The sequence below is a fragment of the Balaenoptera borealis genome (genome assembly GCF_965194805.1).
Source record: "Balaenoptera borealis genome assembly, chromosome: 11".
In the NCBI taxonomy this organism is placed as follows: Eukaryota; Metazoa; Chordata; class Mammalia; order Artiodactyla; family Balaenopteridae; genus Balaenoptera; species Balaenoptera borealis.
Window position 1 is genome coordinate 10,140,515 of NC_138868.1, and position 22,079 is coordinate 10,162,593.

General features: G+C 55.6%; 1 protein-coding gene and 1 long non-coding RNA gene across 9 annotated transcripts in view; one reads left to right on the forward strand and one right to left on the reverse strand.

The window, feature by feature from the left end:
* Positions 1-1,614: 1,614 nt before the first annotated feature.
* On the reverse strand, positions 1,615-18,875 carry SAXO4 (stabilizer of axonemal microtubules 4). Of its 8 annotated transcripts, XR_014231650.1 has the most exons (17): positions 16,803-18,875; positions 16,120-16,257; positions 15,685-15,952; positions 15,426-15,573; positions 14,277-14,405; positions 13,620-13,683; positions 13,078-13,190; positions 12,614-12,673; positions 12,416-12,502; positions 11,951-12,064; positions 11,772-11,866; positions 9,925-10,089; positions 9,322-9,413; positions 7,534-8,119; positions 5,221-5,536; positions 4,659-4,757; positions 1,615-1,852 (listed from the first exon to the last, which is right to left on the reverse strand). XR_014231650.1 is itself a non-coding variant. In XM_082342675.1 (14 exons), exons 2-13 carry the CDS (start codon positions 16,226-16,228, stop codon positions 9,335-9,337), a joined length of 1,431 nt encoding a protein of 476 aa, XP_082198801.1. In that variant the 5' UTR covers positions 16,229-16,257; positions 16,803-18,873; the 3' UTR covers positions 9,010-9,114; positions 9,322-9,334. The 8 variants fall into 8 exon arrangements, 2 of the variants coding, with proteins under 2 accessions (XP_082198801.1, XP_082198802.1); XR_014231651.1 differs by having other exon boundaries at positions 4,659-4,748; positions 5,221-8,119; XR_014231652.1 differs by having other exon boundaries at positions 5,221-8,119.
* Positions 8,484-22,079, forward strand: part of LOC309606102 — a 30,918-nt gene continuing 17,322 nt past the window's right edge. Inside the window, exons 1-3 of the long non-coding RNA XR_014231657.1 lie at positions 8,484-8,895; positions 17,574-17,643; positions 19,109-19,219. This is a non-coding gene — a long non-coding RNA (uncharacterized lncRNA). The remainder of the gene's footprint in view (positions 8,896-17,573; positions 17,644-19,108; positions 19,220-22,079) is intronic.

Consider the following 22,079-nt stretch of genomic DNA (forward strand, 5'->3'; position numbering starts at 1 on the left):
CTACTCGAGGAATATGTGTTGAATGAATGAATGGGAAGTCTCTCTCCCAGAGGTTCCCTGGGGCCATCTGTCCCACTTGAGCTACTCACCCTCTCAGAACCTCAATTCCCACATCTGGAAAAAGTCCCAGATAGTGACGGAGTGGGGCTGGGGTGGGGTGGGGGAAGCGGGGTAGGGGGGCGGAGGGCGGCTAGGGTGAGGTGAGTAAGGCACTTGCCCCGGGCACAAAATTTAAGGGGGCACCAAAAAGCTCAGTAGTAATCAAGAGAAATAATAGTTGAATGCAATATAGGCAGGATTGCTACCAGTGCTGTGATCCATATTGGAGCCTGCAGCAAAAGGAAAAATCAGTAGTACGAATCCTGTCTTTATTCTAAATTTTGATATTTTGTTCATCATGAGTTTTTTGCATTAATTTTGATTTTTTAAATTATTGCATTAAGGACTTCCCTGGTGGTCCAGTGGTTAAGACGCCTCGTTTCCACTGCAGTGGGCACGGGTTCCATCCCTGGTCAGAGAACTAAGATCCCACAGGCTGTGCAGTGCAGCCGAAACAAAAAAAGTAAAAAAGAAAAAAAAAAATGATTGCATTGAACTACTATTTATCTGCATTCCTCAGTTTGGGGGCACTTCTTTAAATTTTGTGCCCAGGGAAATGCCTCACTCGCCTCATCCTAGTCCCAGCCCTAGAATGGTGTACAATCACCCTCTCCTCGAAGGATTATCATGTCAGTGAGATAACACGGGAGCTGGGTATTATCATTTTGAGATATTAACTGCTGCTCCTCTGGAGGCAGTTTCCTTATATCCCTTCCCCTCCATTCAGATGCTAGCTTCTCATATTCTGCTCTCCAAAGGAAACTCAGAACAAAGAGTCAATTCCTTGGCTTTGAGTTGCAAAAGAGGCTTTGAAACACAGAGCCCATTTTAAGAGAGAAATATTTTTTGTAAGTCAAAAAGCTTGGCTTTGAACTTGGAGAGCAGGGAACTGACGCTGTAATCCCTGGAGTGGGGAAGCATGTGTCATCACAGAAGCCAAGATTCCACCCAAAAGGAGATAAAGGTTCAACAGGCAGGTGGGAGAGAAGGGGCAGAGCAGTACTCCTAAACCTGGATGCTGGCCCTCAAAGGGGTCCCTGGCTACCTGCTCTGGGCTGAGCCTGAGGGTGCCATGAAAAGGTCCCAAGTACATTTGGGGGCCACCAGGGCAGAGGGGACCTACACTTCCTTTACCAGGTATGTCCTGAGGATGCAACAGTCCTCCCACAATGCCCCCCCCACGGTATGGCGAGGCCTCAGTAGAAATGGAGGAGAACTGGCCCCTCCCCAGAATCCTCTATACACCCCTGTATCACGAGGGGGAGCATCCAGAAGTTTATGCACCTCCAGTGCAGACTTGGTGTGTCTGAGAGCAAGCTGACGGACCTGGAGGAGATGCGTGTGTGGTCCAGGTAAGGCAGCTGAAGGATTGATTGCGTGACCCTGGCAACCAGAGATCAGAGTGTCACAGTTGATTCTGGGCAGGTATGAAACCGCTTGGTGGAGTTTTGCGGGGCTCTGAGGAGCTCCGGTTCTTTATGTCTCAGTGCGGAAAGAATTCAGCGAGAGGCAAAGTGATAGATAAGAAGTGATTTATTAGAATAGGACGCTTGTGAGGCTCACAAGTGGGCAGGCGAGAGGATGCCTCGCCCCAAGAACTTAGTGGGCTGCAGTTTTATAATCAAAGGAAAAGTGGCGAGGGGGAAAAGACTACCTTCTTCCTCATTCTTGAGTAGACATCACGCTTCCATCATCAGCTCCTCTTCCATGTCAGGTGGGGGAGTTTTCTTATCCCTACATGGTCAAGCCAGGACTGTCATGGCACAATGGAAATGAGCAAAAAGGCGGTAACATATGCTAAAAATGGCATTTCAGGCTTCAGTATAATGTCACCCTTTCCATATATATATATATATATATATATATATTTTTTGTTGTTGTTGTTGTTGTTGTTGTTTGTTTGTTTTTGTTTTTGTTTTTAATGCGCCCAGAGGAGCATGTCCTAGGAATCATTAACTTACTGAGCTCACTGGGCAGGAAGTGGGTCTCATGCCATAATTGTTTTATTGTTTGGGGGAGTGTCTCATGCTTCTGTTGCTAAGCAAGGCTGCTTGGTTTTGTGGTTAAGCAAACCTGCTTTCTTGAGTGATCATTAACTTACAGGGGTCTCCCATACTTTTTTCTTTATTTACAATCCCCTAGTAGGATTAACTATTGAATTACCTACTTTGTCCCTTTACTCTGTCCCTATCAGGTGCAGGGAGGACAGGTGTGGATGACCAAAGCCCACTGAGTTCACACATCTCAGGGGGAGTCAGCATGGAGGGATGCTTCTCCCCGGGCAGCAAGCTCCATGTGTGCACCCTCCTGGAGAAGGAAATGAAAGGCAGCAAGGGCAGATCCTGACCTGATTGGATTTGAGTCCTGAATGGACAGTTTTGCCAGCTACAAATTGGCACCTGCCATCCACCTCTACAAGGATTAAAGTGTGAGTCACTGCAGCTGCTGACTTTCAACACCCCCTGAAAGAGTTCGGGGTGGAGATCAGGAATGCGGCACTCTGTGCTCTGGGAAAAACTGGCAGAACAGGTCTTCAGATAGTTAGATATTTTCAGGAGAAGATTTTATGAGCCCACTTCTTGCATCGCCTTGTATATAGAAAAGCACTAAAATCCTTCCATGGTGACGTCTGCTCCTCGTGACACGCAGCAACCTTCACAAGACTAGCAGCAACCTTCACAAGACTAGCAGCAACCTTCTGCAAAAAATATGCATGTACTCGACTGCATGTACTCCCCCTTCACCAAAATCACATATATACTGACTTCCCCCGCACCTCTTCGGAGAAGTTTCTCAGAGCTATCCGAAATGCTGCCTCTTGGGCTATAGTCCTCATTTTGCCCCAAATAAAACTTAACTCACAACTCTCACACTGTGCATTTTTTTTCAGTCGACAGTTTAAATTCAAAGAGGACTAAGCTGGACTGGAAACAAAGAGATGGATGCCAGTTAGAGAGAGACCAAGGTACATTTCTGAGCTCCTGAGGATGTGCTCGTGAAATGCACACCTGCTGTGCACACGGCTGAACGGGTGGTGCCCCGCATGCGGGAACCACGTCCAAGGGGCTCCGTTTGCATCAGGAACCTCATAGATTGGTATACTATTAGGGCAATAGAGGAAGGGCCTGTTTCCCCATGTCTCACAAAAAGCCCTTAAGGGCCAACAGCATCCCTGCCAGGTGTGTAAGGCATCTGGCTCACAGGAGGCACTCCACAAATGCTTATTTCCTTCTTCTTGATGGTAACCCACATGTGAAGGACATTTGAATTCTTTGGGCCTCCCAGCATTCTCCTAGGTTGGAGAACCCCAACTGCTTTACAAGGCAGAACCCACACGTCCTATTATGGAAGCTGAAAACTCTGGGAATTCCCAGCTTCCTTTGCAGGTTGGAAGCAGGCGTGTGACCTGGGAGCCACCCAGCAGAAGCACCCACCCCAGGTTTTGAATTGGAAATGAGAGCAGAGCAGAAGGGACTGTGTAGGATCCCTTCTGAGGACAGGTGGGGACGGCGGCAGCAGGAGGAGCCGCATCCATTGCCCCTGCAGCAAGATTGTCCTACCACGGGGACTCGAAGGGACCACGGGGAACACACGTCACTGGGCCCAGAGCCTCCCAAAGTCTTTCCTGAGCACAGCTTTTTCAGGATCTCGCCCAATCTCTCTCTTAGGATGCCTTTCTTAGATACCTTTCTGGCCTGTCTCTTTAACTGGGGACCTCTGACACACACACACACACACACACACACACACACACACACACACACACACACCCCTCTTCTTCAGCAAATGAAAATAAAACCCCATGCTTTTCACCAGCTGCAAACTTGAGACCCCCAGTGCAATGATGTGATGGGAAAGGCCTTGTGTTCCTAGCAGAGACCCAAGCGTGCTCTCACTAAGCCGTGAGGCTTTGGGAGCCGGCTGCATCTCTCTGGCTCAGGCTGACCTGGTTTTTACAAAGGTCCTTCCAGGGGTGAAGTTTTATGACTCAAAGAACTTTCTTGGCAAACCCTGTCTGTAGCAGCATCTTGAGAAGCAAGGAGTGTCAGGGTGCCTGGAAGACCCCAGCAGGCCCTCCTCTGACCTTGAATAGAGGCCCCAGGTGGGGATTTCCTGGGTCTGATCCCTCTTCTAAAATATTTGCCATTCAGGGAACATTTCCATGGGAATGGGTGGCCCTCCAGATGGTCAGAGAGGAAATTGGGGATGGGATTCTGACTTTCAGGCCCTCCATCTGTCTGTGGGTAACAGACCCACTGTCCTGCAGCCTCCCCAGCCAGGGCCTCCCTCCACACCCCAGGCCTCCCGTTCCCATGAACAGAAGCCTTTTCCCAGCGGGCCAGCTGTCAAGCCCATGAGCTGGTAGATCTTCAGGTCACCACGTGACTCAGGCCAGATGGTGCCTGTCAATATCAGCTGCCACAGCGCCACGACGGGCCTCAGCCTCACACACATCCGCATGCGTCACAAGTGGGCACCCAGCATCTGTCCTCATCCTGCCACCCCATCAGCCCTCTGGGCTCCACACCCCACCCCAATGTCGTCAGCGCAGCACCCACCTGCGTCCCCAGACTTCCCCCAGAGGGAGGTCCTTCTGCGTTCCTGCTGAAACGATGAAGGCCCACGGAATGTTCCCAGCACCCGGCAGGCTGTGAGGGCTTAATAAAGGGTAATCATCATCACTGTACACCTCAGAACTGTTTCTAAAATATCAGGGGGTGGGGCGGGCAGGAAGCTTTTGGGAACAGAGTCAATAGGCACCTGCTGAAAGGAGAGACTCGCCTGGTTACAGGTGAGCGGAACAGCTTCCAGGAGGGCCTGGGGGAATTGGCCTCAGAGACAGGGCCCCCACGGGACTTCCCTGGTGGTCCAGCAGTTAGGACTCTGCGCTCCCAACGCAGGGGGCCCAGGTTCGATCCCTGGTCAGGGAACTAGATCCCACATGCCCCAACTAAAGATCCCACATGCCTCAACTAAAGATACTAAAGATCCCACATGCCACAACTAAAGAGGCGGTGCAGCCAAATAAATAAATATTAAAAAAAAAAAAAAAGAGAGAGACAGGGCCCCCTCAAGGGGCCTCCAGGTTAGGCTGTAAGGCTGTACAGGTGGATCACCCACCCGAACTCTCCCAGACAAGTGGAGGTCTGCTCCCAGAGAAGGGTCCTCGGGGGCCTGTCCAGGGCCAAGCAGGAGTGGACAAAGGCCGGACCCTGTGACAACTTCAAGTCCCCACTCCTATCTGGGACTCGGGTTTCCTCTGCTCCAGCATCACTGCAGCAGCTCTTCTAGCCCACAGGGCGGGCACGGCTCCTAGCTGTAGCTCAGGCGGTCAGCTGGAGGCAGGAGGCAGCCGCAGGGTGTGGGGAGCCGGGACTTGGACCCAAGCAGTCTGACTCCGGAGCTCAGGCCTGGACAGCTACCCCCTGCAGACAGCCTGGGCCCAGGCGAGGAAAGGAGGCCAGACTGATGCTGGTCGGGGCCAGACTGGAAGCTCAAGTCTCAGAGGCATGAGCGGACGGGCCCCTGAAAATGAAGCCACATCTCCAGCTCTCCACCGGACAGCACAAAGGAGGGTGATGTGGCAAAAGCCAGTCCCTCCCACGGGGTTTCAGTAACACAAGTGGCCACAGGGTGAGACGTGCCCACCCCTCCTGCCCTGGTGACGCACAGAGGATTGCTTGGCACTGATCCGGCCGTGGTCGTGGGACCTGCCGGGGGTCAAGGTTGGAATGCAGGGCCCTCAGGCCACTGCAGGGAAGCGTGGTTGGGCTTGGTCAGAGCCTGGGCCGGAGGGGAGAGCAACAGGGCACATGCAGAGGGAGCAGGGGCGGCCTGGAGGGCAAAGCACAGGGGTCCCGGGGGCCGCAGTCACGGCATCCAGGCAAGGGGTCTGGGCCACAACAGGGTCTCAGCCGCTGGGCTGCACTGATGCAGGGAGCCTGGGTGACTGACATCCTGGCACAGCGTAGGTGGCACCCAGAGCCCACATCTGGTGCCCCCACTGGCAGGCAGAGTTCATTCGTTCATTTATTTGTTATTCATTCCATTATTTAATATTTACTGAGCACCTGCAAAGGTGCCAGGCACCACCCGGGGCTTTAGAAGTTCAGTGTGAACAAGACAGACGCGTCTGTGCCCTTTTGGAGCCTCATAACGGAGGAGGGGGACAGAGAAGGGCTCCGTAATAAGGTCAGCGAGGCCCCTGAAACCTGCCCAACCCGCCTCCTCCACGGGGATGCCCGCCTCTCAGCCTCACTTGCTCCCACCCCCCTGGCAGAGCCTTGGGCTGGCCCCTCCACGGGGTCCTTGCCCACAGCCTTGCCTCCTTCGGTGCCCACTACTGGCCACTCTGCCCATTTAATTTGAGTTCCCTCCCCAAGGGGTCCTGCCCTGAGTGACTCGGTGGGAAGAGCAAAGGTCAGGAAGCCCGGAATGACTTGGAGTCCACTCACACCCCCACCAGGAGACTTCCTTACTGGCTGTGTGACCTGGGGCGAGTCGCTCTACCTCTCTGTGTCAGCCTCCTCATCTAGAGATGAGGAAATCTGTGTCCTGCACCAGGCAGGGGCTCTAGAACCACCTAGGTTTGACCTTGGTCCCTCCTGGACCCCCTTCCTGCCACCCCACGCCCTGGGTCACCCCATCCTCAAACGACCCCTTGGGCTGGAGCCCAGGACCCAAACAGCAAGGCCAGGATGGTCCACCTGGGAGAGAAGCTGCAGGGGGAGAAGACAGGGTCTAAGGGGAGCTCAGGGGTGGGGTCCACAGCTCCAGCTCAGGAAACATCCCGGGGTGGCCCCAGGTCACGTGGTGGCCTGGAAATTGGATGCAGGACGATGGGGGAGGGCGGGGGAGAGAGGGTGTCATCCGGCGCCAGTGTCCCTGACACCATATCCCTTGTTGAGCCGGTAGAGGTAGGGTGGGCAGGAAACACGAGCTGCAGCAGGACAGTGGCGGGGAAGGACATGGAGAGGTGAAACGGAGTGGGCTGCGGCGTGTCTGTGTGTGTGCGCTCACGTCTGTCCTGGAGGTCTCTATACATCTGTTTTTGTGTGTCTGCATGTCTGGGTCTATGAAGTGTGTGTAGGTCTGCCTGTGTGTGTTTATGGGTCTGCATGTACAAGCATCTTGGGTGTTTATGTGAAGGTGTGTGTTTGTGTATGTGTCTGTTTTGTGTTTCCATATGTTTCCATGTGTGATTGTGTTAGTGAATCTATGTGTAGTTGCCTGTTGGCGTCTATGCGTCTGTATGTGTTTGTATATGCATGTCTTCAGAGGTCTGTGTGCGTCTTGTGTTTGAGTGTGCTTTTGTGTGTGTGCGACTGTGGGCAGGAGGCGCTGGTTGACCCCCTCCCTCTCCCCCAACTTCACTATGGCCAGACTGCTATTGTGGCCCAGCCCTGCTGGCAAGTCTCTGGTTTGGTGACTTACCCTTGATGTTGGGGGCCATGGACCAGCGGGCCGCACCCACAGTCTGTGGGGCTGTCGGTGGGTCCTGAGTCTGGCTGGGTTTGTAGTCGAGATACTCTGTGTCCCCTCCTCCCCTCCTCCAATGCTGGAGCCACCCACAACCCACATGGAGCCCCAGACAGGCCCTGGACAGCCCCCAGGCCGGCTGCTCAAGACTGCTGGGTACAGCCAGGCCCCAGGGCCAGCAGAGCTGTTCCACAGACTCCCACTAAGGGGCAGGAGTAGAGGTGGAGGGTGGGGACCAATTGCTGGACCACTGAGTCTGCCCTTCTGCACGTGGGGCTGGGCTGCAAGGTGCAGGGGACATCCCCGACCGGGGGCGGCTGCTGCCTTTCTGTCCTATGCGACTTCAAGCAGCTCATGCACCCTCCTCTCTGGGTCCAGGTTCTTCATTTATAAAATAAGGGGCTGGTGCTAGCAGGGCCACGGCGTACAGTTGTACGGTTGTGTACTGCACAAAAGCACCTGGCAGAGGTGACGGAAGGCTCTGAGAGGCAGCCCAGATTCCGCCTTGCAGGCTGAGGGCCCCGCTCTCAGGCTGCAGCACCTGGAGAAACAGAGGCTTTTTTCTTCCCGTAAGACTTTTGCTCTTTAGGTCCTGTGCTCACGTGGGGGCGTCTGCCCAGAGGGAGCCTTGTTCTAATTCGCACAAAGGCACTGGGGCACCAGCCTTTGGGACCAGCCGCCACCCCTCCCAGTGTCGGTGTCCGGGGACTCCATCCACTGCGGACCCTCCTCCATCCATCTCTGGAGAGAGATCTCTGCGACTCTTCCTGCCCGGCTGTCCTCCCCTGTCCTTTATTTACATGTGTATGAGTGTATGTGTGTGTGTGTGTGTGTGTGTGTGTGTGTGCGCGTGCATGTGTGTGTATGTGTGTATGCATGTGTGTGCATGTGTGTATGTGTGTATGCATGTGTGTATGCATGTGTGTATGTATGTATGTGTGTGTGTGTATGTATTTAACTTCTTGGCTGCGCCACGCGGCATGTGGGATCCTAGTTCCCCAACCAGGGATCAAACCGCGCCTCCTGCGTTGGAAGATTGGCAGCGCGGAGACCTAACCACCAGACGGCCAGGGGAGTCTTCCTCTCCTCCCCTTTAAACCTAGAAGGGCTCCCGGCTTTCCTGCTTTGATCCCCTGCCCCATGCTGTAGACCTACCTCCCGCCCACCTCCGCCTCCCCCCACTCTGGCCCGCCTGCCCCTCCCTGGGACTTCCTCCCTTCCACACTTGACGGACCGCTTAGCACAGGTCCCCAGAGACCCCTACACGGGAGAGGAAACTGAGTCTCAAGAGTGAAGTGCCCTGTCCAGAGCGTGACGGTGAGTCCAACCAGGCCTCCCTGACTCCAGACCTGGCCCTGGCCCCTCCAGCCCTGCACCCGCTCCCACCCTCACCCCTCCTTTCCCAGCCCCCTCTGACCGCGCGGACACTGCTCTGCTTCACTGCTCTTTATTTCATTAGGAAAGTAGCCGGGGAGCCCCCGGGGGAATGTGGAAATAGGGACAGTAGCCAGCTCCTGTCCCCTGGGGTCGGCAAACCTGTGCAGACAGAGATGAGGCCTGAGGGGCTCCGGTGGTCTGTGCACTCTCCCCACCCCGAGACGCCCCTGATCTCCCACCCCCCGCTCTGGGGCTGCGGTCCCCGGGCAGGGTTGGCCTGACCCAGGGCTTAGGATGTGGGGCTGGTCCACGATGGCCACCCCTGCACGGGGAGCAGCTGTGGGTGGAGGTCCCCCGGCCCCTTACCCATGCCTCAGGCTCAGAGGGGCGCCGTGAAGCCGCTGCCGTGGCTGCCGGCAGGCGTGGCTCGGTAGAAGGGGTCAGCCGAGACCAGGGTTCTGCAGGAAGGAGGGGATGCAGGTGAGGGAGGCGTAGGGGCAGCGAGCCCGGACCTTCCCTTTCCCCCCACCTCCGCACGGGGCCAGTGCTCAGCCGGGGCGGCCGAGCCACAGAGAGTCCTTGCCGGCCAGCTCTGGGCCATTATTGGTACAAACGGGATTTCTGAGGAATTGGATTGAGCAGAAAGGAGTCAGAGAGAGGCAGAGCCACAGTCATTCAGCTTTGTCCCCACACACCCCACCCCACCCCACAGCTGGCAGGGAGCAGGTCGGAGCTGGCCAAATGCCCGGAAACACGAGCGCCCCGGGGACTGGGGCAGCGGGGGGAGCAGCTGGGCAGAGGGAGGGGTCGCTGGGCAGAGGAGGGCAGCAGCCCCGTTGGGCAGGAGAGGCAATGAACAAACCAGAGAGAGAAAATGGGCCTCTCAGATGGACAGACAGACGAAGGAGGGAGGAGAGGCCGGGGAAAGACCTAGATGCAGCACAGGACAGCAGGAGGGGGGCGTGCTACCTGCCCACGTGGGGATGCAGGCGCCGCAGGCTCTCCGTGGGGTTGGGGGTGGCCTCCAGGCGGGTGACCGGCTGGTTGAGGGCATAGCCTCCGGGCTTCTGGGGCTGGACGCCACCTCGAGTCCAGCCTTCACGGTCTAGACCCTTGGGGATGTTCTCGAAGTATCTACGACACAGAAGAGTAGCTGGCGGTAAGCTGGTCTCTGTCCGCCTTGGCAGCCTCTCTGCTCTTCTCCAGCAGGAATCTTGGCTCCAGCGGAGCACAGACTGCCGCAGCTCCTCCAGCCTCCTTGCCTTTGCCCACGCCGTTCGCTCTGCCAGGAACTCCCGAAGGCCCTGTCCACTCACTCACCTCTTACCCTGGAAGCCTGCCCTCACTCTGCCCCTGAGCTGGGCGCCCCTCCTCTGTGCCGCCCCTGAGGCTCAGACAGCACTCTGGAGTGTAAAAGACTTTTAAGAGATGCCATGCCTCCCTCCCTGGCCTGTGAACGTCTCAGGGGGTGGGAGAGGATGGGGGTTGGGGACACCGTCGCATCCATTTCTCTCCAGGCGGTTGACTTTTCCTTCCATTTTGCCAATTTTCACTGAGCACTGGACCGGGTTCTGAAGGTGCCAAAATGAGCAAGATGTGGGCCCAGCCCCTGAGTTTACAAAGGGAGTGCAGAGAGAAAAATGAGAAAATCAGTGATTACAAACCCTGGGGCTCTGGGCCCATGAGGAAGGAGCGGTGTGCCTGACACCTGCTGAGTGCTCAGGAAACCAGACAGGCGGGTGGGGGAAGGAGAGATGGCTGGGCCTGAGGGTCTGCGGGAGCCTGGAGAGGGGCAGGAACACAGTTGTCCCCCAACACCCAGAGTGAGGCTCCGCCCCTCCCCCTTGCCCTCCGTGGGAACTGGAGCAGCCACATGCATCACGGATCTGCTGTGAGGCTCAGGCACCACTTCTACCCTCTGAGTCTCAGCGTCCCCATTCAAAAGAGGGAGCATTTAGCTCCAAGGATGGGGGGAAGCAGGGAGAGCACCCTGGGAGATGGAGGAGCTGGGGGGGAGCAGTGTGGACGCGGATGACACAGGCTGACACACAGATGACAGAGGCCAGGAGGGGAGGCTCTTGCCTAAGAATTACACCTCCATTATCCCACTCCTGTGATGCCCTCCCCACCCAGTCCTGGCCTGGGTAGCCTCCCCCATGACTCTAGGGCCACTTCCTCCTGGAAGCCTTCCCTGATGCCCAGGACACTCACTCCTTGCCCAGGGCTCACACAGCACAGAGCTTACCTTCTGAGAGTGCACGGAGCCCACCTGCCATGGACTGGTTGTAGTGTCTTAGCAAATGCCCTGTTGCTCCACATAGACCCCATTGTACTCCCTTATTCCTCCCCTGTCCACCAATGGCCTGCACTGCATCTCTGGGAAAGCTGCCCTTGGGTTACTGGAGCAAGGAGGTACCTGGGATTTAATATCGCCCCTGCGGACAGCCCTTAACCAAGGATCAATGGATGTGGGGTACAAATACCCCAGCTCTCTCGTTCCTTGGCTGGGATCATTCTGAATTGTGTGTTTTGCACCGTTTTCTAGAGTCTCCCCATGGGATACCTGGTTTAATAACACACTGTTGTTGGCTGCCATCCCTTCTCTACCCCATTACCCCCATCCGTGACACCCTTAATAAAGGGCTCACACCCAACTCCTTGGCTTGGGGTCTGCTTCTGGGGGAACCCACATTAATCAAGTGTTGGCCTTCTTCACTCATTACTGTGAGCTCATTACTTTTCCCAGTCTCAGTCTCCCTGTCTGTAAAATGGGTCAGCTTCACAGCCCTAGATGTGGGTAGGGAAGAGGGGCTTACCCTTGGTTGTAGGTGGTCAGGTAGCGATTATCCAGGTCAGGGTCATAGGGGCTCCGGACGTAGCTGGGGTTGTTAAGGCTGAACCCTGTGGGCTCCTGCACCAGAGGGATAGAGAGGGGACTTCTCAGGTCAGGAGGGGGTGGGGATTTGGGGCGGGGGCTGGGTACCCCAGGCCTTACCTTTTTCCCCACGATCTCCCGGCCAAGCAGGGCAACATTTGTCTGTTGCATCTTCTGCGGGGGCTGGAATTGCCGGTGGTTCATGCTGCTGGGTTCTGGGCCAGAAGGGGGCACCTGCAAGGGACAGAATCACAAGGGTGGCCAGGTGGCCAGGGTGAGGCAGCAGGATGGAGGGAAGGCAGGCAGAGGCCCATGCAGCCTCAACCGCCCCAGCCCCAGGATGCGTCCCCCTCCAGCCCCACTGAAGTCACGGCACGCCCCTCACTTTCCAGCCCCTGGGCCTTCCCCCCTCCACCCAGGGGTCCTTCTCCCCTCCACCCAGGGGTCCTTCCTCTGCATCTCCAAATATCCTGATTCTTCCCATATTGCACTGCCCGGATCGAATGGCACCAGGTCCAAGAAACCTCCCCGTCTCCTCCTCTCTGAGTGCCCCCTTCTCTGAGGGAGCCCCCCGAGGCCACTCACTCTGGGGTTCAGAGTCCTCTCATTCACTCGGCTGAAGCCGGTCTCCTGCTCGGAGCCTCTGGCCAGCAGCAGCAGGAACTCATCCCCCTAAGGCAGCAAAGCAGCCCCTGGCACGGCTTCCGGCACCATCCCAACTGCCCCATGGGAGGACCTCAGGCTGTGGCACAGACATTCCCCTCCAACCCTGGCTCAGCTTACGTGAGGATGGGTCATGGGGAGAAAGTCTGACTTGGTGACACTCCGGCCGGGGAGGAGGACCTGGAAAGAGGCCACAGAGGAGCATCAGGCTGCTCAGGTGCTCCTTTGTCCTGAGCACAGAGAAGGGCTCAGCACAAATGGGTATAATTGGACTTACAAAGGAAAGGGGAGAGTTTGGGAAGAAGGGAGGGGAGGGCATGATGCTGAATGGGAACCAGCAAGCCAGCGTTCTTGTCTGAACTCTCAGTGACCTTGACTATGCTGCTTTTCCTCTTTGGGCCTCAGTCTTCTCATCCAGAAAATGGGGGAGTTGGACCAAAGTGGTGGTTTTCGCTCAAGCTCTTTCATCTTGTGTTTGGGCAAAGGCTTCTGCAGCTCATATATATATATATTTAAAGCTAGAAACCCCCAGACTGGAGAGCTTCAATCACCTTGAAATTCTAGTGGGGCCCAGCCTGACTTACCGGCTCCCCAGGGAGGGCCTGGGAGGGCGGCTGGAAGATCACGGGGTTCTTGTTGGAATCTTTGGTTAAGCCAGTCTCCTCCTTGGCCTCAACTGATTTCTTCTGCAAGAGATCTGCCAAAGACAGGCCCTCTGTGCTGGCCTGGGACCAGCAGGCCCCACCAACGTGGCCACCAGTGGCTCAGTGTCCCAGTAGGTCGGGGGGGAGCTGGTTCCAAGGATCTGGAGGCCTGAGCCGCCAGGATCATGGGCAACAGGGGGACTCCAGAGTCCAGGGCAGAGAGCAAGAGAGGAGAGCAAAAGGAAGGGCAAGCCTCAAACAGCCCTCCTAAGCAAGAGAGTTGTCCTTTGGAGATCAGCAGTCCTAAAGCACAGAGGTCAGCCCAGGGAAGATGGTTTCCCCAAGCTGCCGATATGTCCTTCTGTCTTCCGCTGGTGCCTTCTTAGCCTTGTGCCAGCTCTGGGGTTCCCGGGGGTCTCTCCCAAGGGTTGGGGATAGGGAGGTGTAGTGGGAGGCCTGAGCTTAGACTCACGCCTGCCTACCTGGCTGGTTTGAAGGCTCCTTGAGATACTTGGAATTATACTCGGAAGTCATGAAGCGGGGGCCCTGGAACACAAAGAGTGGAGCAATGGGGGACACAAGGTAGACCAGGGCCCAAAGGCAGTGGGGGCGGTGCTGGCTCTCCGGTTCTCTGTGCTTTGAGTAGACCTGCATGCTCCCACACAAATCTCTCTCTGATCAGGCATCACAGCGCCAGAAATTCCACCAGGAGAGCACAGTTCCTCCGTGACAATGAAAACTAAGTCATATCCCACGCTGGACTCCAGTAATGAACAACGGGACCCAGAGCCCCTGCGACCCAGAGCGGGAGGGGCCCAAAGAGAGGAGAGAGGCTGATGGAAGGAAATGGGTGCTCACAGTACAGTGGGCCCCTGAATGGGATCAGGAGACAAGGGAGCTCAGGTATTAAATCCTAAGATACATGTAAGGAAGGCTGTGAGGACCACTTTGCTGCTGCCTTGGAAATACCAAATATCAAATCCTCGGCTCATCCCAGCCTTTTTGAGCGTGTGTGCCCTGAGCCCACGTTTAGTCGGCTGCCTGGGTGAGTCAGCACAGAACCTGTCTCGAGGAAGCGGGAGGAGGTGGGTCTGGCCCCTCTGCCCGGCCCAAGGCCCTCATCGGGGCCACCCACTCACGTGTCGGGCATTCTCCCACTCCAGCGAGCCCTTGTTCTGCTGTTGGTGGAGCAAGGGCACTTCCTTGGGCTCCAGCCCCTTGATGGCCTGGGGCCCATAGTCCTGGGTGTCAAAATGGACCTTCCTGACCTGGGAGGAGGGAGCAGCCAATTACCCTCCAGGTGAGGGGATGGCAATCACTTCCTGACTCTGATTCTGCCCTTGACCCCTACAGAGTATCTGCACAGCAGCCTGAGGGGTCCCTTTACGACGAAGCTGGGCCATATCCCTCCTCTGCTCAAAGCCCTGCAGTATTCCCATTGCACTCCGGGTAGGATCCCACGTCCTGACAGTGGCCCACAAGGACCTAAGCTCCTCACTCCGCTCCAGCCACCTGCCTCCTTGCTGTCCCTCCTCCCATCAGGTGCTCCCACCTCAGGGCCTTTGCACTTGCTGTCTGCATTGCCTGGAATGCTCTTCCCTTACTTTGCTGCATCCGGAGGAATACTGACGTCCCTCAAGTTTTTGTCTAATGTCTCCATAGTAAGCTCTTTTCTGACCCTCCTGACTTGCAGGTCCAATTCCTTCGCTTCTGCTTCACTCCTTGCCTCTTCCCTGTTATATTTTTTTCCCAGCACTTATCACCTTCAAAAATCGAAGAGGTGTTTAGAACATATTGGCTGCCTGAATGAATGAATGACAGCATCCATTCTGGTGGTGGTGATGATGATAAGGATGATGGTCGTACAATGATAGAAATGAAGAAGATGGGGATGATAGTGACAAAAGTGAAAGTGACAACAGCAGTGGGGATGGTGATGCGGGCATGGAGATGTGGATGGGATGGTGGAGATCATGGGGAAGGGGATGGGGTTCGGGTGGGGAGGGAACAGGACTGGAGGTGGGGATGGTAGACATGATGATGGTGACAGGAATGGGGATGGAAATGGAGGGGGAGGTGATGGGGGATGGGGGTGAGGTCAAAGGTGATAAAGGGGAGGGGACCCCAGCCCACACTGTGGCTCCTCCATGCCCAGTCATCTCAGCCTTGCCCAACTCTTAGCAGTGCAGCCCCACCCTCTGGAGGGATCCTCACCCTGTCCACCCTCTAGCCCTTCCTCCACCCCAGGCTAGGGTCCCCCTCTGTCCTGGTCCCAGCCCAGCACTGACCTCCCTGGTGGGGGTGACTGCCCTGGCCTTCTCCCGAGAGGAGCCAGGGTGGGTCTGGTGCATGTTCCAGGGCAGTGGGTATTTGCCATCAGGCACCTCCAGGTAACTCTGACTGGTCACGGTCTGGAAATTGTTGCAGACTTGTGCCCTGAGGGTGGGGCAGGAGCAGGAGCTATTACCACCAGGGCCACCTCTCCTTGTCCCCTGGAGGCTTCCACCTCCCTCAGACCTCCCACAGCAGCCTCGGGAGTCTGCTTGCCTTTGGGCCCCAGGCTGAGGACCAGGCCCTGAGTCCCCCAGGACGCTGGACCCCATGCGCGGAGCCTGGAGTTGGTCTGATGAGGTCCGATGGCCCTGAGGGCTGAGGCCCGGGAGGGCAGGGGGTGAGGAGGGGTTGGACCGACTGTACCCCATGGCCGGGTTGTCCAGGGCATCGAGATTGGGTTGGTATGAGACCACGGGCCGGTAATTTGATTTGTAGCCTGTGCCTTGGTGACTGCCCATGCGGGGCTTGAAATCCTCCCGACCTGCCAGAAGAGAAGCATGCAGACAGGACTCAGGGTCTGCAGAGTGGCAGAGCAGTGACCAGGGCTTCCCAGGCAGGACCAGCCTCCCCCCGCACCAGGGGTCTAGGAGGGTGTCCCCACTCCTGCCCCATGCCCTGGGCGTGGCTCCTACACAAAGGTGCCCTCACCGTAGGCTGTGCAGTAGCTGGTGGCGTAGAATTTCAGGGGGTCTGTGCAGCCCCCCGAACTCATCTTCACATAAGGGGAGACAACCCCCAGGGGGAGTTTCCCCATCATGATGCTGTGGGGCAGGACCCCCAGGGGGCCTAGGAAAGAAGCACAAGGAGCCCCATAGGTCTGGCAGCCCAAGGGTCCCAAGCCTGCCCCAGGCCCAGGCTGCGGAGACCACAGAGGAGGTGATGGAAGCCCACACAGCGGCCCTTCCCCCAGGTCTGTGCCTTTCCACCGACACCCACACCCTAAACTGAAGAAAGGACTAGTAATCATCAACACTTGTGTACCCTGTGTCTCATCTCACCTTCCTCACACCTTATCACCAACGCCCCTCCCCCATTTTACAGCTGGGAAACTGAGGTTCCAAGCGGTGAAGGATTAGCTCATAATAGGTAGTAGAACCGGGATTCAGACCCAGGGTATCTGACTCCTCAGCTCCTGATCTTTACCCCTCTTCTGGGAACTGAATAGCCAGACAATCGCCCACCCTGAGAACTCTTGGCCACCCCAGCTGGGAAGTTCACTCCCAGCCCCAGGCTCCTTGTCTCTCCCTAGGGTCCCTCGGCCTTGCCCGCCTCCCACTAGAAGTTGGCTCAGCTCTCTTGGGGCCCAACCACCCAGCTGGCCCCACCCTTACCTGCCCTCCGCAGGGGCTCTGAGGTAGGGCAAGAGGCTGCAGGAGGCAGGATCCGCTCCAGAGAAGCCTGCGCCCTCAGGGAAGTGGCCAGGCCAGAAGAAACAGTGCATTGCCTAGCAACAGGTGCCTAGCAACAGTGTCCCCATGCCTTGGAAGCCCTTCTGAAGCCAGGGCCCACTGAGGGGCTGACCTGGCCAGGAGGGGAGGCCAGGAGCTGCCCAGGCAAGGTACTGCCTCCATGGCTCCGGCCCCTATCGTGGTGTCCCTCACCAGAGCCAGGCAGAATTGCTGTCTGAGTGACATGAAATAAAAGATAATCCTGAACAATCACTCCAATTTATTGAGTACCCACTTCTCACCAGACACTTTACATCTTTTATCTCCCGTCTTCTGAATAGCTCTTCCAGGTAGTTATTATTATCCCTCTTTTCACACAGGGAAAAGGAGGGTTAGACAAGCCAAGTGACTTGGCTGGCCAGAGATCTCACAATCAGAAAACAGTAAAGTTGAGATTCAAATGTGGGTGGGTCCAGATCCCACTCTTAAGCCTCTGGGTAAATTAATGTTGACTATGTTCTGCTAGAGCCAAATCTGTGCCAAGCTCTTTTACACACATTACCTCGCATAATCCCTGAAACCACCCTGTCAACTGGCTACTATTATTCTAGGTCCAATAAACCACAGCAGCAAAGAGTGTGGTTCAAACCTGATCTGTCGCCTTTGATGAGATATTTATCTTCTTAACGCCCCCATTTCCTCATCTTCATAGAGGGTTGTCACTGGACCTGTCTCCTAGGGCTGTTGGAAGATTTGATGAAAGAGTGGATTCAGCACCTGGCAGGTAGTTGATGCTCGGTTTTTAAAAGCTCTTCTTAGCTTTATTTTGCAATGGGAAAGGTGGGGCCCAGGCCTCACAGTTGGCAGTGGAAGAGTCTGGATTAAAACGGTGTGAGCCAGATCCACAGGTCATGCCCCTTCTGTGAGGGCCCATTTGCCTCACGTCGGCTCTAAGGCTTGTGAATGTCTAACAGTTGGATCTCTGGGGACTGAGCGGTTGTGTGTGGGGGTGGGGGGGTGGGGGGGAGTGTCCTGATTTGTAGCATTTGTCGATTTCTATGGCGTAAACACTCCCATCATGGCTGCTTTCAAACTACCAACGCTATGTTACTGAAAAGGGAATTGGGTAGACAAGGTCAGCAACCCACCACAATTATAGTACTTCCACCATAGGGATACAGTAGATGGAAGTAAGCCCAAGAGCATAAATGACAGGAAAATATGGGAATGTAATGAGGAGGTGATGACTTTGAAGTATTTATTAGCTTCTTTTTTAATATAATTTAGTAATATGTAAGTTTATATCATTGACGTTTTAACAACGGCTGCGTTCAACAATCAGCTGGCAGATTTCCTGGAAGTTTCACCGTCAGCTCTCAGGAGCTGTATGAGCTGGCTCCAGTGCTCCAGTGCGCCCCTGCTCTTAGGGGAGAATGAGGTGTGAATGAAGGGGAGGCCGAGGGAAAGGGGGCTGCCCTCGCCCAGGAGACGCCCTTGCCGCACTCACCTGGAGGTGACCGGCCTGCTGGTGAGGGAGCTTGTGTCTGCACCTGAACCCCACAGAGAGGCCCTGGACTCAGAGGTGACCAGGACCCAGCAGAGGCGTGGCAGGCACCCACCCTCGAGGAATGAATCTATTCGGGGGTCAGAAGCTGCAGGGACAGAATTGAAGAGACACAGCCCGGCCCTCCAGCCAGGAGCTCCAAGTGTAATGACGGAGGCTCCCATGAGCTCCACTCAAGAAACACAAGATAGGGAAGAATAGGTGGGACTCACCCAGGGCGGAGGGAGAGAGAGGCTCTCCTTAAAGTGTCTGCATCGCAGGGAAAGGTTACAAGCAAGGACTCAGACTCTGAAGCCAGATGGCACGGCCCTGGCTCTGACACTTAATAACTAAAAGACTTGGTGCATGTTACATGCGCCTCGGTTTCCCCCTTCTGGAAAGTGGGGGTGATAATGGTACCTACCTGTGGGGCTGTAGCTGGCACACTGAGGTGGTAAGTGCCATCTAAGAATTAGGGAAAGGTCTTGGCAAAGGATAGGGCTCAAGGGTTAACAACAGGAATTCCACATGGCCCTGCCCTCAGGGAGCCCACCGTCTCCAGGGGTCTCAGTCACTGCCAATGTGATGTAGCCAGCGAGAGCTCAATGCAGGACCCTGAGAGGGCTGAGATCAGAACTCGCTTCTGCCACGCGCTGGCTCTGCAACTCCCGGCTTCGGGGATTCACCTCCAGTCCCGATGTTGCAGGGTTGCTGGTGGATTTGAAATACACTTTGCACCGTGTCTAGCAGGCAGTAGCCCTGCACCAGGCGAAGATGAGGGAGGGCACTCCACGTGGAAGGGCCGGCGAGAACAAAGGTGAGACTACTTGGTCCCTCGCGGCTGGAGCACTGTGTGAAGGGGAGGGGCTAGCTCAGCTGGGGGAGGCAGCTTCGAGGGAGGCTGTGGCCAGGCTTTCCGTTTCGCAGTTGATGAGGGGCAAACGGGGTTGTGAAAGGCTTGAAACTGTCCCATAACGCTGTGACGGGAGCTCTTGAGCTGTTGGGGACCCCTGGGTCGGAGCCCACGAAAGACGGGGAGGAATTCTGGGAGGCAGCGGTGATCCTCCTGGTGGCCTGTGGTTTTTTTGCTGTGTGGCGACACCCAGCGGCCATAACTCAGAACTGCAGGTGATAGACGTGCTGCCCTCATAAAGCTGGGGGGCTCCTGGAGGGGCGCGAGGAGAAGGCGGAGCTACTAGATCGCCCGGCCACCAGGTTCTCCAGAACAGAGGGGCCCGGCCTGGGCAAGGAGGGTTCGGGAGACCAAGGGCCTGCAGCTCACAAGCAGCAGGAGCCTAGGGGCTGCTCACCTGGTGCTGGTCCCAGCGCTAACCCCATCGCTGTGTGACTTTTGGACCTCTCACCTCTGGGCCTCAGTTTTTCTAACTCCCCAGTCCCCCCACCCCCAAGCCCTTGGCAACCCACAGGTGACTTTCCATCTCTATGAATTTGACTGCTCTAGGCACCTCATATAAGAGGAATCGTACAATATTTGTCCTTTTGTGTCTGGTTTATTTCACTTAGCATAAAGTCCTTAAGGTTCATCCATACTGTAGCAGGTGTCGGAATTTCCTTCTTTTTTAAAGCTGAATAATATTCCATTATATGTATATACCACACGTTGTTTATCCACTCATCTGTAGATGGACACTTGAGTTGTGTCTCTCTTTTGGTTATTGTGAATAATACTGCTATAACATGGGTGTATAAGTATCTTGTTGAGTCCCTGCTTTCAATTTTTGAGGGGTGCACACCCAGAAGCAGAATTGCTGGAACTTACTACACTCATACTTCTGAAGTCCGTGTGCCGGAGGCTGGGGAAGGCACAAAGGGTAATGTTTCCTGGCTTCAGGTGGGCCCTGAGGCAAGGGGGTTGCTGGGGGAGGAGAATGGAATCAGGTGTTGCCCCCAGGAAAGGCCTGGTCTGAGTCCATTTAGGTGAAAGAGGAAGAGGCAGGGATGCCAATGTCTTGGGTGTGCCGAGGTCACATCTCTACTCCTTTCTGAGCCACTTCTGGAACTTGAGTTTGAGGTCTGCCTCTGGCACAAATAGTGCTGTGTGACTTTCCTTAATTAACCACACTCTCTGGTCCTGCTGCCTGTGAAAGAGGAAACTAGGCCAGACCTGGAGGTTTGGCTTGTTTGTTTTTAGTTTGAGATGTGTTGTTTATTTGGCCTCAAGGTCTTGGAACTCTTTCTTCAAACAGATATTAAAATGATGACTGGCTCTGTGTCTCCCTCACCCCCCTCATCTGTGAGACAGCAGGACCCCAGCCCACCCTCTTTCCAGGTCCCTCCCCTTGTTACAGGAGAGTGTGGAGGGGAGTCTGCCGCCCCCTAGCCCACACTCAGCCTCACCCTCTGGGGCCGGCTGGACCAGCACTGGTTGTATCTCCCAGCCCAGACCCTGAGGTGGGTCTATGGAGGGCACAGCGTTTGAGGAACAGAGCTCATCAAACCCTTCATTCTGCCCACAGGAACACTGTTTCTGAACCCAGATTCTTCTAAGCCCACCTGACAATCCTCATCCAGGCCAGGTGCCCCCACTCTGTGATCCAGGATGGAGCAACTTGAAACTGGAACATGGCATCAAGGGGGTCATGACAGGAAGGGCTGGATGGGGCAACGCCAAGCCCATGGGCTCCTCTTGTCCGTGGCATGGGGGTAGCAGGGTGGCCTGGATTCGCACAGCCACCTCTTGGTTCAGCCCTGGGTGGTGGCGCTGCCCCGCTGAAGGGCTCAGCGGTTCTGAGGCTGAGGTAACTGATTTGGGAGAAGTGGATCCGGAGGCTCCTGGGTCTGAACGGCATGGTGTTAGGATAGGAGCCCTGGCTTTGGGGCCTCACCGACCTGCTTTTAGATCCTGGCTCCACCTAGGACAATGTCCCAGGCCTCGCTTTCCTCCCTGTGACAGCAGGGTGCTGCCTGCTCCCTGGGCTGTTGTGAGAATGAAATGAGAACTGTAAGAAAGGGACTCAGTGTGACACCTGCACCGTGGGACTGGTGAGTGATGGGGGCTGTGATTATTAGGGGTGTAAACATTGGGTCCTGGGAGCAGGCCAGCAGCCAGGCCAGGATGACTTCAGTTTTCACTATCGATTTTGCCCATTTCCAGCATCTCTGCACTGTGACTTGGGCCTCTAGGACGGCTGCTGCCTTAATGAGGCAGGAGAGGTGCCCGGGACTGGGGTCCTAAAACTCCCACCTTTAAAACGTGCCCTGGAGGCTCTGCTCACTGATCTGTTGCCACCAGGAACTGAAATAGCCCGAGTCTAACAGCCTAAGTCCAATCCCTCTCCGTCTCTGTCTTTCCTAAAAGGAAATGATTCCCTTGCTGGTTTGAGCGCTCTCTCCCCCCCACCTCCCGCCAAGCTAGCATAACTTCCTGTAGTTCATTTCCACTCCCGTCTGTAGATGTTTCCTGGAAGAACTCTGCTGAGCATATTTGATGGCTGTTCTGTTTCTGCCTGTTCTGTTCTTTTACTGTCTCCTCTGGGTGAACTGGTTGATCTCGCACAAGGTTTAAAAATTCATGACTCCCGGGGAAGATGGAACGAGATGGAGCAGAAAATAAGAACACAGTCTCAGTTTTCCAATGGGATAGAGATATTCTCGTCAGTGAACAGCGAGAAAGCGAAGACAGGGGTCAAGAGGGTGGCTTCTGGATGCACAGAGAT